We start from the raw sequence: 15,710 nt of genomic DNA, 5'->3' as shown, positions 1-15,710 counted from the left end.
CCAATAAATAGACAATATATTAGCAAACTAAATAGACGACAAAATTTCCGCTTTCATAATATCCATGTAATATATATATATCCATTTCTATGTGTCATATTTCTTATAGAATATCTTTAATGGCCCAATGACTCGCTAAATTTAATATTATTTATTGCTAAAAGGGTTTTTCCCAGGGAGGGAAAGGATATTTGACTATAAATTTCACTCGTATTTAAAGTTTTGTTTGCTTAAAACTTTGTTTTTTTTTACGAAATCTTAATTGTATGGTTAAAATTTTAGGTGTCAAAAGGTGTCAACCAATAATTATTCTTCTACAAAATGAGTTATATTGTTTGTCATCAATGAGCATGTACACCCATTGTCTTATCCCTTAACCCTTAACGGTCAGGGGGGGGGGCGTTCAACGCCCCCCCATCCGTTTTTTTTCTATATTATTTTCTGTGTGTGTAAGATAAAGAGCCCAAACTGCTTGACTTTTTAAGTGTGGGTATGAAACATAACAGAGAGTTGAAATTTTTTGAATATCTCCATCCTGGCGGGCACAGGATGCCAGCAAACCTGGCAGGGTCATCCAGGTAAAGAGCAAAAATATTTTTTTGACTAAAACAAAGCATTTTATCTTACCAAAATACTAAAATATCCTCTAGTAGTACATCCTCATATTAAATACAGGTGTTTAAGTCAATTTTAGGTTCCAGGTATGATCCTGCAGGTCCTGATCCTCCAGGTCTCCAGAAATCTTTAAAAGGCTCCTGTGGCCGCAATTTTTGACTTAGAGACTTCAAATTTCAAACTTAAGCTTTTCTTATATGTCTACATAACGTTTTAAAATTTCATAAAGATCCGCCGCCGTTTTTCCGCCGACCGCCGACTGCGGCGGCTGACAGCTGCCAAGTACAGCTGCGGCCGCTGGAATTTATATTTTGATATTTCAAATATAAAATTTACATAAAGATAAACATTTTCTGAATTATAATAGAGTTGGTTTGCTTTCTAAATCAACTAGAAGTCATCATGCAAAATTTGAAATCGATAGGACACTTCTAACATGTTCAAAGCTATCAGTAACATACAGAACCCAATGACAAGAAAGCTTTGATTTTAATAATTAATTAAAAAGTATAAATTTCGATTATAACATTTATTTTTAAACATATCAAAAAATTTATCATAGTTTTATTATAATAACACATCATATAACAGAGCATTTTTGGACATGCAACAATAATCAAGCAAAAATATGCATTTTTAGAGTTATTTTCAGCCATTTAGGTCCATAGTTTAGTACAAAAAGATAAAGTTAGATGGCGTACAGTAACTTGACATTTTAGTACCAAATTACGAAGCTAGATGGCGGTATATAAACATTTGCTCATTATTATGCTTGCATAATCATCACTATAGAAACCACAAGAATAAATACTGTGTTTTTACAAAAATATACAATTTTCATATTATACCAATTCTTTCCAATATATGAGAAAAATGAGAGAGAGAAAAGAGTTTTTTGTTTACTTGATAATTCCCCTGATTTTTATTTTAATGATATTAGTTCCCAATATTTCTTTATTAATCTATCAATCAGCCTTGATTAATTCATCACAGTATGCATTTATATTATGGAAAAAATATCATTAGAATATTAGGAGAGGTTCACATTTATATTAACATATGAAATAATGAGAGAGAGATTGTTTTATAGATAGTTTTTTACTGGGTCAGTTCTTTTTATTAGTGGCCAGATTAATATTTAGTTTCCCAGATTTTTTTCAATGTCTCCAGGCTGGCCTTTTCAGATTTTTGTTTTATCTGAAGACATTTCTCAGAGGTCCGTTGATCAGTAGGTTGTTATTTGAGTAACTGTGAGCTTAACAAGCTTACAAGTTATCAACCAACTTCTCCTTCTGCTTGAAGATGTTCTTGAGCTCACCCAGGGTGGACTCCATCTTCTCCAGGGAGAACTGGTTCTCGCCCTCGGAGGTCTTGTCCTTGGCGACCCAGGTGTTGAGCTCGGTGACGGTGTTGTCCAGCAGGGTCCATTCCTTGAGCAGGGTGTCAACCTTGGACATCCAGGTGTCGCTGGAGGCCTTGACCTTCTTGTATCTGTCCATAAGGGCGGCAACCTCCTTGTCGGCCTCCTCGTGGGTGGTCATCTTCTTGGAGGCAGCCTCAGCGGCCTGCAGAACCTTAAGGTAGTTGATGCAGGTCTTGTCGAAGCCGGACACCTTCTCGTGCAGAGCCTTGACCTCATCGAGGTTGCTGGGCTTAGCCAGACCCTCGGTGCAGTGGGACTCGGACTTGACCAACCAGGGAGTGAACTCCTTGATGCCGGTTCTGTACTCGGCCCAGTACTTGACGTCCTCGGAGTAGCTGTCGCACTCCTTCTTGGTCTTGGCCTCCAGGTCCATGACGTACTTGGTGATTCTGTTCAGCTCGTCCTTGTAGTCCTGAGCGTCCTGGGGAACCTTGTCGCCCTGGGGCAGGAGCTCCTGCTCAGTGGCGGCGTTGGTCTTCAGGATCTCAACCTTGGCGGCAATATCCTCCTGCAGGTCCATGGTGCGGGCAACTCTGTCTTCGGGGAGCATGCTACCAGCAGCAGACATAATGTCGTTCAGCTCCTTGGTGGCGTTCTCCATCCATCCGTTGATGACCTTCAGGGAGGCATCAAAGTCGCCGAGGGCCTTGCAGAAGTCCTCAACCTTGGTGACCTTGTCCTTGAATCTGCCAACAACCTCGAGCTTCTCCTCAACAGCCTTAACCTCCTTCTCGAGGATCTTCTTCTTGTCGTCGGGGAGGGTGATAGACATGCAGTCAAGGTTGGCCTTGATGGAGTTGAACAGACCCATGATGGTGTTGTTGGTGTTCTTGAAGATGTCCTGTCTCTTCTTCAGGTCATCCAGAGCAGCCTCCAGGTTGAACCTCTTCTTAACTCTCTTGATCTCCTCCTCAGCCTTCTCGAACTCGGTGACGATGGTCTCGTTGTTCTCAGCATAGCCGATCCAAGCGTTCTTGGTCTCGGTCAACAGCTTGAGTCTGTCCTGGGCCTTGTTCTTGGTATCATCCCAACCCTCCTCAATACGCTGGACATGTCCCTCGAGGAACTTGGGTTTGTCGGGGTTGACCAGGATCTGTTTGCCCTTCTCGATCAACTCCTTGACAACGCCACGCTTGGTCTCCAGCTGGACGAGGGACTTCTCCTGTCTCTCAATCAGCTCATCGACATTCTCGACGCAGGATGGGGCAATGTCACGGGTGGAGGACAGCATGATACCGTCCAAGAACTCAATATGGGGCTTGAGCTCGTCACCGTAGGCATAACACTTCCAGTAGAGATCCACCATGACCTGGGTCTTCATGACGGTGGGGATCAGCTCCTCGTGTTTCTTGATGACCATCTCCAGTTTGTCGAACTCGGATTTTCGTTGGTCTTTCGCGCGCTCGGCCATCAGGATTTCCAGGATGTGGGCCAACCATTTCTTAACCTCGGCACGCTCCAAGTCTTTGCAGAGAGCCTAAAAATATGTAAATAGTTTAAATATCTGATTAGAGTAAAGAATTTATTATTGCCTAAATAACAGTTTTCTGCTACTTGTTTAAAAGTATACTATTGTATATTAGATTTTTTTTAAATAGCATTAAAATAATAATTATTTGGAGGAGGGTACAAATCACCCCTAGAAAAATAAAAATCCTCCCAAAAAAATTATGTTTTTACTTTACGTTCTCTCTTAAACTCAGCAGAAATGTACATAATCCCCCCCACCCTCTCACCTTAAGTGCTTTTAGAGGCCTCTAGGGGGCGTATAGAAGCAAAGCTACTCTATAATTGTGACTTACATGGAAGTTATCACGTTCTCTCTTGAACTCAGCAGAAGTCTACATAATCCCCCCCCCCTCCTCACCCAACTCAAGTGCTTCTGGAGGCATCTAGGGTACGAAGAGATGCAAAGATACTCTATAATTGATACTTACATGGAAGTTATCACGTTCTCAGCAGAGGTATATATAATCCCGCCCCCCCCCTCACCTCAATTGATCCTAGAGGCCTCTAGAGGGTTATAGAAGCAAATCTACTCTATAATTATGACTTACATGGAAGTTATCACGTTCTCTCTTGAACTCAGCAGAGGTGTATACTTTGTCAGCCATGATACGGGAGATGGCCTAAATAAGATGTTAAAATCATAAATTTAAAAGTTAACTTATTTATAATAACAATGTACTACTTTTAACTATGTATCAATCAAAATGTAAAAATCTTTAAAAAATATCTTCTATTTGTATATTTAATTGAAATCTAGTGATTTTTCTACCTTGGGGTATATCTATCCGTCTGTCTTTCCTATTCTTTCTTTCAAATGTTTACTATTATGAATGTTAATCTAATTATCTATCTGTCATTCTTCTTTTCTAAATTCTGTCTATATTTTCTACTTATCTGTCTTTCTATCGTTTTAACTTTCTATCACGCTGTATATCTGTCTTTATGTATATATTTTGGTCTGTCTATCTGTTTATCTATTTGTCTGTATGTTCATCTGTAGTATGTCTGTCCGTCTGTCTGATGTTTATCTATCTAACTGCCTGTTTGCATGTCTATCTGTTAGTCTATCTATCTGTATGTCTTTCTGTTAGTGTTTACCTCTGTCTGTCTTTGTCTAAATTTCTGTCTTTCAGTTTTTCTCTGTCATTTTAACATTATCTTTCTCTCTTGTCTGTCTGTCAATCAGTCTTTCTCTCTGTCTGTCTGTACCTTTTCCACATTCTCCATCCACTCCGCCATCTTGCTGTATGTCCCTGTGTCTGTCTAACTGTATGTATCTATCTGTCTATCTATATATCTATCTATCTATCTATCTACCTTTTCCACATTCTCCATCCACTCCGCCATCTTGCTGTATGTCCCTGTGTCTGTCTAACTGTATGTATCTATCTGTCTATCTATATATCTATCTATCTATCTATCTACCTTTTCCACATTCTCCATCCACTCCGCCATCTTGCTGTGGCGCATATCATAGACATCCTTAATAAAGGAGTAGTTCTCTTGCCAGAAAGTCATTCTGCTGCTATGTCAGGGGTGTGGCCCACTCTTGATAACACAGACTAACAAATCAGGAGTCAAGCCCTGCAACAACAAAAAATAATTATTTATCGCATTGTATTACATTTTATAGACCACAAACAATATAAGATTAAAACCAGTTTAGTTAGCCCGTTGGGCTGAAGGCTGTAAAATGAATCCAGGGATTTCCATCGGTTTAGAAGCCATACTGAAAAGTAATAAAAACATAAAACTGGGAATATGACTTGGGGTTTTTATCAAATTTTTATTGGTTTATTCAGTTAATTGTCCAAAAATTACAACGACTTATTGTGATCTATAGAAAATGTAATTTGTGTATTGGGGATGTGCTTACACCTATTTATTGGTCAATGTCTTATTCCTTTAGATCCCAGATAAAAAGATTAATTAAACTGAATATGTTCCTAAAGACCTTGAGACAGACACGAGAAAGAAATATTTAAATATCTGCTCTGTCTGTCTTAACAATGTAATCTTTGTCTACTCAGAGGTAAAGGGGATAGAGAGATTTGCATACAGAGAGTAAATGACCAAGAACATATCAGCTTTTTACTTATTTTTTTTTAGGGGGGGTAGAAAATAATGAGGAATTTGAAAGGTTTTTTTGGGAGGGGATTTAATGTGTTTTTTAATTACAGAAAACCAATATTTGATTAGGGCGGGGTGTAAACATTGATATGGGTGTCTAAATGATCTTAATGTTCACTTCAGATAGCTTCTTATGATTTGTTTTATTTTGTAGAATTTTGGTTAATTTCTACCTTCTACCCACCACCCAAAAAAAAAATCTTTTCATTTTTTTTCAGAGAAAAATTGAAAGAAAAGGGGACATATTGTCCACTTATCTATATTTAACTAATTTTAATTTGAACCAATGAATTATTAACCAAATTACAACTCCCTTTATCCCAATCCAGGTCCGTCTCGTGTTAAAATAAAATAACTTAGGTCGTTTGGCCATCCAAATTGTTTTTCCAAATTAACTCGTTTTTTCGTCACATTTTTTTTTGTGTTAGCTTCGGTGCTTTTGTAAAAGCGCAACACAGTTTTAATAAAATAGCACAAAAAAAACTTTTTTGTCTTTGAGGCTATACAAGAATAATTTTTAAAAATAAGAAACATTTTTAAAATTTGAGTTTTAACTTAAAATTAGACTTACACAAATTTCAAATTTGCTTTTAAATGAAAACGCCTAAAAAAATTGAACAAGGCCATTTGAATTCTTTGACTCCTATTAACAAACAAAAAAATGTTCTAAATCTAAATTGTAAATATTTTAGTCAGAGAAAAAATCTGCTAAATAAATCTTGTGATTTTCATACAGCTTGAACTTCGCAAAGCGTTTGATAATATACAACTTTTCAGTATGGTTTCGAAACCGATTATTATCCGCTGGATTACAATATCCGTGGAGTGCTGTCTTTAACACGACGCGATAATAAACTAATCATAAAATGAGTTTATCAAAATATTTTAAAATTGTTCCATTAAACAAAACTAAATATATAAAAATTTTCTTTCCTTTCTAAATTCTATAATATACATACATTTAGTACAGAATACAGGCAGATATTTTTAAAGGCATCAGGGATCTAAAGGGATAAGACAATGGCCAAAAAATTGATGTACATCCCCAATGTAGATTAAAATTAGTGGTAGAAGCATTTAGACACTCAACTTAATGAAACATCCAAACAAAATTTAATAAAAGTGCCCAAAGTTGTAAGGCCAACTATAAAACTTTGGGAACTAGTGTATTAAACAGTTAAATGTCCACTCCCTCCCAGTATAGGCATAAAGACACTAAAATTCTTGAAATATTTTCCTTACTATGACCCAACCCAATATAAATGTAGCAAAGACAGGTTTACATTATCTGAAAATAATTGCTTTTCCCCCCATATTAAAATCAATTATTCTGTACAATTGTATACTAAAAAGCAGACAAACGTTTTTAAGTTAACAAATTATTTTTTGAAGGTACTTTCCTTTAAAGTGCCCATTTAGAACCATGATCCCCCCTTACCCTATTTTTTACGATTTCTTTCAAAAATCAACCATGTGACGTCATAAAAATGGGGGATTATCCATCTCTTGTTTAGGTGTTATCTTTCTCACTTCCCTCATTTATATGACGTCACATAGCTGATTTTTTAGACACTTTGTCCTGCTACATTTCTTTAAATAAAACATGTCACCTATCTGCATATTACAATGTAACATTCTAATGTATATTGTACTCTTATTCCCCTTGCTTCACTAAATTTAAATGTCCTTATTACAAAATTTACAAATATATTTTAATTTTTTAAAATTTTTACTATAATTTTTTCTTACAAACAGTTTAATTATTTCTCTTTCTAAAAAAAAGCATTAATAGGCACAAAAAATAGCTTCACAGAAAAGAACATAGAGTATTTGTTTAACGCATTGTATTATAGACAGTTTTTTGCTGATATTTTAGAACCAGACATTAATTGGTTTAAAAGCCATACCCCTCACCCCCCCTGGCCCTTTTCCATTATCCATTGTTTAAATAATTTCATACGGCTTCGCTAATATTGAATGTAAAAGTCCTTCCTTTTTTATTCTTATGGTTGATTTATAGGGATCTAAAGGGATAAGACAATGGCCGATACATTGATGTACATACTCAAAATTATCCTCTGTGCTGATAATAATTGTTTGTTATGACGTTTGGACACTCAACTTAATGTTCTAACCCAAACAGTACATTAAAAGTCCCAAAAGTTGTTAAGCTAATAAATAAGAAAACGTTATCATAAAACTTTGGAAACTAGTGCAATAAACAGCACAATGTCCCCTCCCTCTCCTGGTTGATTTATCTGTTTAATTAAATATAAGAAAGGGTGAATTTGAAATTAAAATTGTGGCAAAGGAATATAAGTTTCATCACATAAATAAGGGATTACGAGTAGTTATTTATCACATCGTATTACAGACAGCTTTCCGCGGATATTAAAATGAAAAAAAATTATATTAAAATCAGTTTTGTTAGGTCCATGTATTAGTATTATGATTTTTATTACAAAATTTATTTCGATTATCTGTAATTTAATGGTAAACATAACTTTTAAGTATGTATATGGTTCTAATCCAGCGGATACCAATCAGTTTCAAAGCCCTGCTGGAAATGAGGAAGAAAGGTTTTCTTTAGATACCAACTCCCTTTTATCCTGTGGTTTAATTTTACACTAGAAACTTGTGTGAGTGTAACTAATGTCTTTTGCCCAGGGATTTAAAGGGATAAGACAATGGCCGGTAAATTTATGCACTTCCCCATTGATGATACACAAAGTTATCCATTCTGTAGGTTACAATTAGTGGTTGAAATATTTCGCCACTCAACATAATGAACCAACATATCAAAATACAAATTCCTAACGTTTTAAGCCAACGAATAGCAAACGTTATTATTAACTTTGCATGGGGACAAGTGTAATAAACAGCACAATGTCCCCCTCCCTCCCTGGTCTTCACCCATGGGGAAACAAGAATTCATCAATGGAGAATAATTTCAACTTTTAATAAATTGTATATGTGCATTTTTAACATTTATTTTTTTTTGTAATAAAATCTTTTCCAGTATCGCATCGAAACAGATTAATATCCGCTGGATTAGATTTGGTTCTCAGCCATACTTAAAAAGCACGTATCGTTTCGTATTATAGACATTTTTACAAATGCAAATAATTAAATCAATATTAAAATTGTTAGCCCCGGCCTTTGGCAATAAACCTAAAATGCCTTCGTAATTTAAACACAGTACAAAACATACATAAAGTTATTGGATTTAATAATACTTGGATCTTAAACCAGATTATCATGTACTCTAATAAAGTAAAACTTGTAGCTGTACACTATATCCATCCACTTTACCCCAAACCATCCACTCCTACAAGATGAAAAAACTGACCTATAAGATATATAAATGTTAGCAACGTAAATTGACGAAAATTTTCTCCTGTCATAATATCCACGTAAATTCTATATCCAATATAAAGTGCAACAGCAGGGGAATTGTTGAAAGTCAAAGAAAGAGATAATACAAAAAAATAATCCATGAGAACTAAAATTTAAATGATATTAGTATTTTATTGCATCGTAATGTAATAGACAGCTTTCCGCGGATATAAAAATTAAGAATTCTAAAATTAAATCTGGTATACATTTTATGATTTTTGTTTTCTTAGTCGTGGAAATTTGTCTAAAATACGATAAAATACATGAGTTTCAGTATGACAAAGAACCGGTTCTAATTCAGCGGATATCAATCGGTTTCGATCGAAGCCATATTGGATAATTTATCAAATATTATCTTCGATGTATTGCAAATCTTTATATACTTAGATTCTAATAATCCCAATATAATTATAACATTTTGTTCATAAAATAACAGCAATAATCCTATTATATAAAGTAGTAAGCTTTTTTTTGTCAGTAACGAAATATCTCGCTAAAACCTAAACCGATATGGTTCTCCTTTACAATGAAGCTTCCTATAGGTCCAGGGAAGGTTTTTAGCTATTTTAATGTAACGAAGGATCTTGCTAACCACAGAACCGATATGGTTCTCCTTTACAATAAAGTTTCTTATAGGTCCAAGGAAGGCTTTTAGCTATTTTGGGGGAAGTTATCTCCTACAATTGTTGTCCCTAGAGGCTTCTAGGGTCCTAGCCGCTAGTATTTAATTTTTTAGAGAATAAGCCTCCCGCTCCAAAGAAAAATAAAATACTAGGTGTAAATGAAATTAATTTAAACTTTTCTTTGAATTTTAATATCCTTCTTTTAATACACGAATAGGGTTTAATATTCTAAACTAAAAATTAAAGCATATCCTTATAATAAAGTAACAGGATGTCTGTCTGTCTGTGTGTTTGTATGTTTGTACCGAAGGATCTCGCTAACTGCTGAACCAATCAGGTTCTCCTGGGTGGCTTTTCAAAGGTCCCGGGAAAGTTTATAAATATTTTATGGGAGGGTACCACCACCATCCCAAGAGAAATCGCAACATAGACAATTATTTCTCAAACTATACAATTGAAATAAAAAAAAACATTTAAAGTGCCACTAGATTCCTCTCGGGGCGTAGCCGCTAGTATAAGTATAAGTAATCAATCATTAATTGAATAAAAGTCTTGCAAAAAACTGACAAAATTTGACGTTATCATTGGCGGATTTTTTTCTCAATGTTTTTCAGTTCGAAGATTTTTTCTCTAAATGTTTATGGAAACATTAAAACCACATTGAAAAACATTGAACAAATTATTTCTACTGTTATTTTTTTCTTTTTCAAAATAGTTAGATCCCTCTCCCTTCATCCACTTAGTGAACAATTCAACAATTTTACAAAGAATAAAAAACTTTTTTTCCTGCATTCAAGAAGTTAAACAGACTTTTTATCATATTCTTTTTATTATGAAATACAAAATTTTAGCTAATATGTTTTTTTAAAAATGGTTAGTTTTAAAACTAAAATAAAAATACAGTTTTTTTTTATTTTTTAAAACTTGGGTAGCTAGGGTCTCAGTATGCGAATGGAATGGGTCCAAAAATAGATTAAATCCACTCCAAGACTCAAATTTAAAATGTCCTTAAAACATCCAGATGCCTTTGTGAAGCTTCCCTGAAATTGATAAATTATACGGTTCAGTAGTTCTAGAAATCTTAAGCTACAGACAAAAAAAAACCTTACTACTTTATATAATAGGATATTTATATCGTAATTTTGTTGCAGTTTGCAGTTTGAACTTAGAATAACGTTTGATAAAATTTTTGAAATTTTTTTGTCCACTCCATTGGCATGTTTTGTTATAATGACTATAGAATATACATGGATATTATGACAGTTTGCTAACATAAACAGATCTTATTGGTCAGTTTGTTCCTTTAGTATGAGGGGAAGGGATTGGGTAAAGGGGAGGGGATGGAATAGATCGTTATTTTAACCAGCTACAAGTTTCATTTTATTAGAATACATGATAATCTTATGTAAGATCCAAGTAATAATATATTCATTTATTCATTGGTGTATATTTTGTTATAGATAAATGCATGTTCTTGTAAAATTAATAAAATTAAATTATTTTGAAATTAGATAAAAGTTGCAGTTTCTATAATTGTTCAATAATAACGAGGTCAAATATCATGCAAATTAATTATCGGAGAAGGTTATTTGGGGGTTTCATAAAGTTTTAGTGTTAGAAAGAAAACAAATATCGTATTATATGTATAATGCATAGCCTAAAACCATCCCGGGATCAATGGGGAGTTTCCTTTAAATGAGAACTCAATCGGTTCAATCTTAAGCTACTGACAAAAACCTTACTACTTTATATAATAGGATATATTTGCTTAAAACATTGCATTGCATATATTACTAAGTTTAATAAATTTATATAATTCTATTGTAAAATAAAATTATGACACTGAACAATCATAAAAAGGACAATTCTGTACTTAAGAAGCGTAGCTCTAACTGCAAAAAAGTTGCAGTTCAGAAGCTAAATTGTATTGTACTCACAGACAGTAGAGAAAATCTTTAAAGTTTTTATTTTTTTATTTTGGAAAACTTATAAGGAAAGCTTACAAAGTATCATCGCTACCAAAAAAACAGTGAAAATATAATTTTATTTTGTAATAGAATCCATCCGTCAGTCAGTATGTCCAGTAGTCCGCATGCAGTTGTAAAGTAAAATTTTACAGGTATTGTCATTCAATGTAACAATTTTAAAAAAAAATTTTAAAGTGTTAATTATGCTTGAAAAGAACCTTGTATATTTAGCCTTAGAGTTCATGGATATATTGACAGGGGAAAATTTGTTGTCAATTTAGGTTGACTAAAAAGGTTCTCATTTAATGGTCAGTTCGTTCATCAAGTAGGAGGGGAGGGTATGGGGTAAAGTGATGGGTGTTATTTTTATTTTGGCCAGCTGAGAGTATCGATTTAATACATTTTGTTGCTTTTTGAAATTTCCTGTTTTACAGTCAGTTTACACACACAAAGCATACAAATATCAAATATGGAAAGAAAAAAAAATAGGCATATTCTGAGATTTTCAACAGTTTGACTTCAACAAAGCATTTGATCGAGCATTATATATCTTTAAAATGAATATATAATATACGTGATATTATGACAAGGAAAAAATTGTCGTTCACTTAGGTTGCTAGCATGGACATCACTTATTGGTCAGTTTCTGCTTCTAAAAGAAGGGAAGGGGATGTTATTTTAGCCAGCTAAAAAGTTCGCTTTATTAGAGTACATGATAATCTAGTGTGAGATCCAACTAATAGTAAATCCATTATCTTAATTTATAAAATCCTATTTTTTTAAATTGATTAATATTGGCTTATCTAAATAATTAAACAATTATATTTTGTAACTTAATTGAACCTCTGTCCATTTTGACCGTTGACCCTTGCAGCCTTAATTTATTTGACCGGTCATAATAGGTTGTGTGATTTACAAAAATATTTACTAAAATATTTCAGTTATTGTTTAAAAGATTCCCCAATTTAGAAATACTATTAACACTGGAAAAAAATAAATAAAGCCCTTTATAGTAGCTATAAAAAATGACTTCATACAATACAAATGACCAATGATAAGCCGATAAAGGCTAAATTACCAATGGCAGGCCAGTATACATTTAATATCTTAAAAAACACATGTATATACATTTTGTTGAGTTACATAAAATGTTCGAATTATCATGAGTAGCCTAACTAAAAGATTAGATCTCTTTATTTTACCACCCTTTAAATGTTTCAACTATACTATACAATAAGCGTCTCCAAAAAATGACTAATTTTTGGTTTTAAAAAGCGGGAATTTTTACAATAGATTTGTTAAAATAGATAATTAGAATATGAATAAAAAAACAGATTAGCTAATTAATATTGATTTTTTTTAATACACGAGTAAACAAAATAATTGAAATCATTATAAATTTCGCGCATTTATAAAAAAACTGCGAACATTGAACATTGCAATTTTTAATTGTTTTGCAATGAAAAAATGCACAAATTTAGGACAGAAATAGAGAGAGAGAGAGAAATTGAGGGAGAAAGACAAAGAGAGAGAGAGAGAGAGAGAGAGAGAGAAAGTGAGGGAGAAAGACAAAAGAGAGAGAGAGAGAGAGGGAGAAAAAAAATGAAACAATTTTTTTCTGACATTTAAATAAATTTTATTTATTTAAGTTTATTTGACTTATTTATTTTGAAAATAAAATCTAAGTAGCTAGATTTTATTTCACTGTTTTTTTTTTCAAGTTCATATTGCTGCGCTAATTATGAACAAGGATACCTCGATTTAATATATTATAACACACCCAAATATTACAATATCATAAATATTGTTGATAGGCACAATTATTTGTATCAGTACCTGTTAAATCCTAATAGTTGGACTGACTGAAGCATTACAATAATGCCAGGACTGTCTATTGTTGTATTGGGGGTAAGGAGTTGGTTGTCATTGGGGGTATGGGGAAAGGAGTTGTTTGTCTTTGGTGGCAAGGGAGGAGGGAGGCGTTGTTAGAGCTGATCAATTGTCCTCAAGGGAAACAGTGTGTGTTTGTGTGTACCTGCCCTGACCCTGTGTGGGTGTGTAGCTGAGCGGTCAACCCTACCTGCCAAGCCCGTCTAGTGTGTGTGTGTGACCTCTCTGGATACTCTGTTGTCAGTGTTCATGGGATACAGCAAATCTTTGGAAAAAAGCAAAATATTTGATATTTTGAAAAAAAAGGACAATGTTTGGTGGACCTGATTTTGCAAAGAGAAGATCACATAATGGTATGACGAATAATGCAGATAGAATTGGTTGATTTGGTTAATTTAACTTATTGAGAATAGAAACAAGACTTAGCAGTGTACCTTAACTTACATTACCCCCTTAAATATATAGTACCTCAATAATTTTTACTGAACAATTAGACGATATCTTAATTTTATTAACTTGAACTGGGAGGATTGGTTCTTTACAGTGTCATATATATATCTTCTAGGGATGTCCTATTTAATGTACCTGGATTTAGTTAGATCTTAGAGTACAGGTACACTATAGGGGCCTACTTAATGTATCTGAAGCTAATTATAATATACAGAAAAGGTATATTTGATATTTTGTGTACCTGAACCTGGATAGCTTCAATAGGACAGGTACACTAAAATATTATATTTAATGTGCCTGAATTTAGATATCTCATAGAGGACAGATAAACTACAAAGTCCTAATTAATGAACCTGAACCTGGATAAATTCTTATCAATTACACTAAAGAGTCTTAGTTGCAATGTGTACCTGATCCTGGATGTCTTCTGGAATACAGGTACACTACATTGTCCTTGGTGTATACCTGAACCTGGATAGCTTCTACGTTCAAGTACACTCTAGGGTCCTATTTGGTTTACCTGAACCTAGATAGCTTTTAGAGGACAGGTAAACTTCAGATTATTAATTAAAGTACCTGAACCTGGATAACTTCTAGAGGACAGGTACAGTACAAGGTACTTTTTTTGTGTACTTGAACCTATGTGACTCCCATACGAATGGTACACCATAATTTTTAGCGCTTTAAGTTATGAATCTTAATTCAATTATTTTGTTTTGCTTTTTTGAAAGACAATCTTATTTTGTGAAGGAATAAACTATTATACTCTTTCCCCCTGTGTTTCATGTTTTCTCCAATTTTAAGGGGAAATGCCTATTTATCACGTTTCCTTTAGTCAAGTCTTCCTATTTGCAGGGATATAGAGACATGTCAATTAAAGATTAATTGTAGTAATAATGTCAATTTTAAATATAAGCCACTTTTGTTTGTTGTTTTGAAAACAATGTTAATAGAATAATATAGAATATACATGGATATGATGACAGGGGAATTGTCAACAATTCAGGTTGTTAATATGTACCTCAGTGATTGGTCAGTTCTTTCATCCAGTGGGAGGGTAAATGAGGTGGAATGGAGGAGGGGGGGGGGTGGTTGTTATTTTAGCAAGCTATGAGTATTACTTTATTAGAGTGGATGAAAATCTGCAGTAATAATATATCCATTAATGATAGTAGTTTTAACACAACGCAAAGCTTTTAGAATGTCATCTATGACATCTCTTAAAATTTCATGTAGGCAACAGAAACTTTCATTTGAGGGTGTAGTTTATTTCCCCTCCTTCTATCCCTGATTATTTAGAAATATGTTTTTGTAAACAGGTCTAAACTTTAGATTAGTATTTTTGTAGAATATTTTTAGGCATCAGAACTGTTATTTTATTAGTTTTTTTTAACTTCCAACAATAAAATGTGTACTTTCATGTGAACCTATTTTTGGACAATTGAATTCACCTTGTTTGACTATTTAAAGTTGAAATATCATTTTTCTAGCCCTTGCAGAAGACGCTAAACCTACGTCTTGATAGTTCAAATTACTATTCCGATGGCCTATACTTAACCTAAATTAACCTTACATGAAATACGCCTTTGAAATTTGGTTTGTGAACCATATGTAATACGAGTGTTAATTTTTTATAAGTTGACTTTATTGCATTTTTTAAAATTTACCTATATTGTTTAAACTTCATTGGGCAGTGAGACAGAAAAA

At 33.7% G+C, this 15,710-nt stretch overlaps 1 protein-coding gene across 3 annotated transcripts; it reads right to left on the bottom strand.

The window, feature by feature from the left end:
• Nucleotides 1-1,129: 1,129 nt before the first annotated feature.
• LOC145332351 (muscle-specific protein 300 kDa-like) lies at nucleotides 1,130-14,023 on the bottom strand. Of its 3 annotated transcripts, XM_080177350.1 has the most exons (4): nucleotides 13,500-14,023; nucleotides 4,973-5,131; nucleotides 4,096-4,167; nucleotides 1,130-3,515 (listed from the first exon to the last, which is right to left on the bottom strand). In XM_080177350.1, the coding sequence occupies exons 2-4, from the start codon at nucleotides 5,063-5,065 to the stop codon at nucleotides 1,881-1,883; spliced, it is 1,800 nt and encodes a 599-aa protein (XP_080033476.1). In that variant the 5' UTR covers nucleotides 5,066-5,131; nucleotides 13,500-14,023; the 3' UTR covers nucleotides 1,130-1,880. The 3 variants fall into 3 exon arrangements, with proteins under 3 accessions (XP_080033476.1, XP_080033477.1, XP_080033478.1); XM_080177351.1 differs by lacking the exons at nucleotides 4,973-5,131; nucleotides 13,500-14,023 and adding an exon at nucleotides 4,757-4,813; XM_080177352.1 differs by lacking the exons at nucleotides 4,096-4,167; nucleotides 4,973-5,131; nucleotides 13,500-14,023 and adding an exon at nucleotides 3,841-3,893.
• Between the last annotated feature and the right edge of the window lie 1,687 nt (nucleotides 14,024-15,710).

This window comes from Acartia tonsa, chromosome 11, assembly GCF_053477335.1.
Source record: "Acartia tonsa isolate MP-2025a chromosome 11, ASM5347733v1, whole genome shotgun sequence".
NCBI classification, from domain to species: domain Eukaryota; kingdom Metazoa; phylum Arthropoda; class Copepoda; order Calanoida; family Acartiidae; genus Acartia; species Acartia tonsa.
Note: the sequence above shows the minus strand (reverse complement) of the source record. Positions and strands in the feature narration are given on the sequence as shown.

What these genes read in the sequence shown, in the direction of transcription:
- LOC145332351 (XM_080177350.1), bottom strand. Translation starts at nt 5,065, where the DNA reads ATGACTTTCTGGCAAGAGAACTACTCCTTTATTAAGGATGTCTATGAT. An exon ending in GGATGGAGAATGTGGAAAAG is followed by an intron (nt 4,168 to 4,972) that starts GTAGATAGATAG and finishes CATCTTATTTAG; the next exon opens with GCCATCTCCCGTATCATGGC. An exon ending in GAGAACGTGATAACTTCCAT is followed by an intron (nt 3,516 to 4,095) that starts GTAAGTCATAAT and finishes ACATATTTTTAG; the next exon opens with GCTCTCTGCAAAGACTTGGA.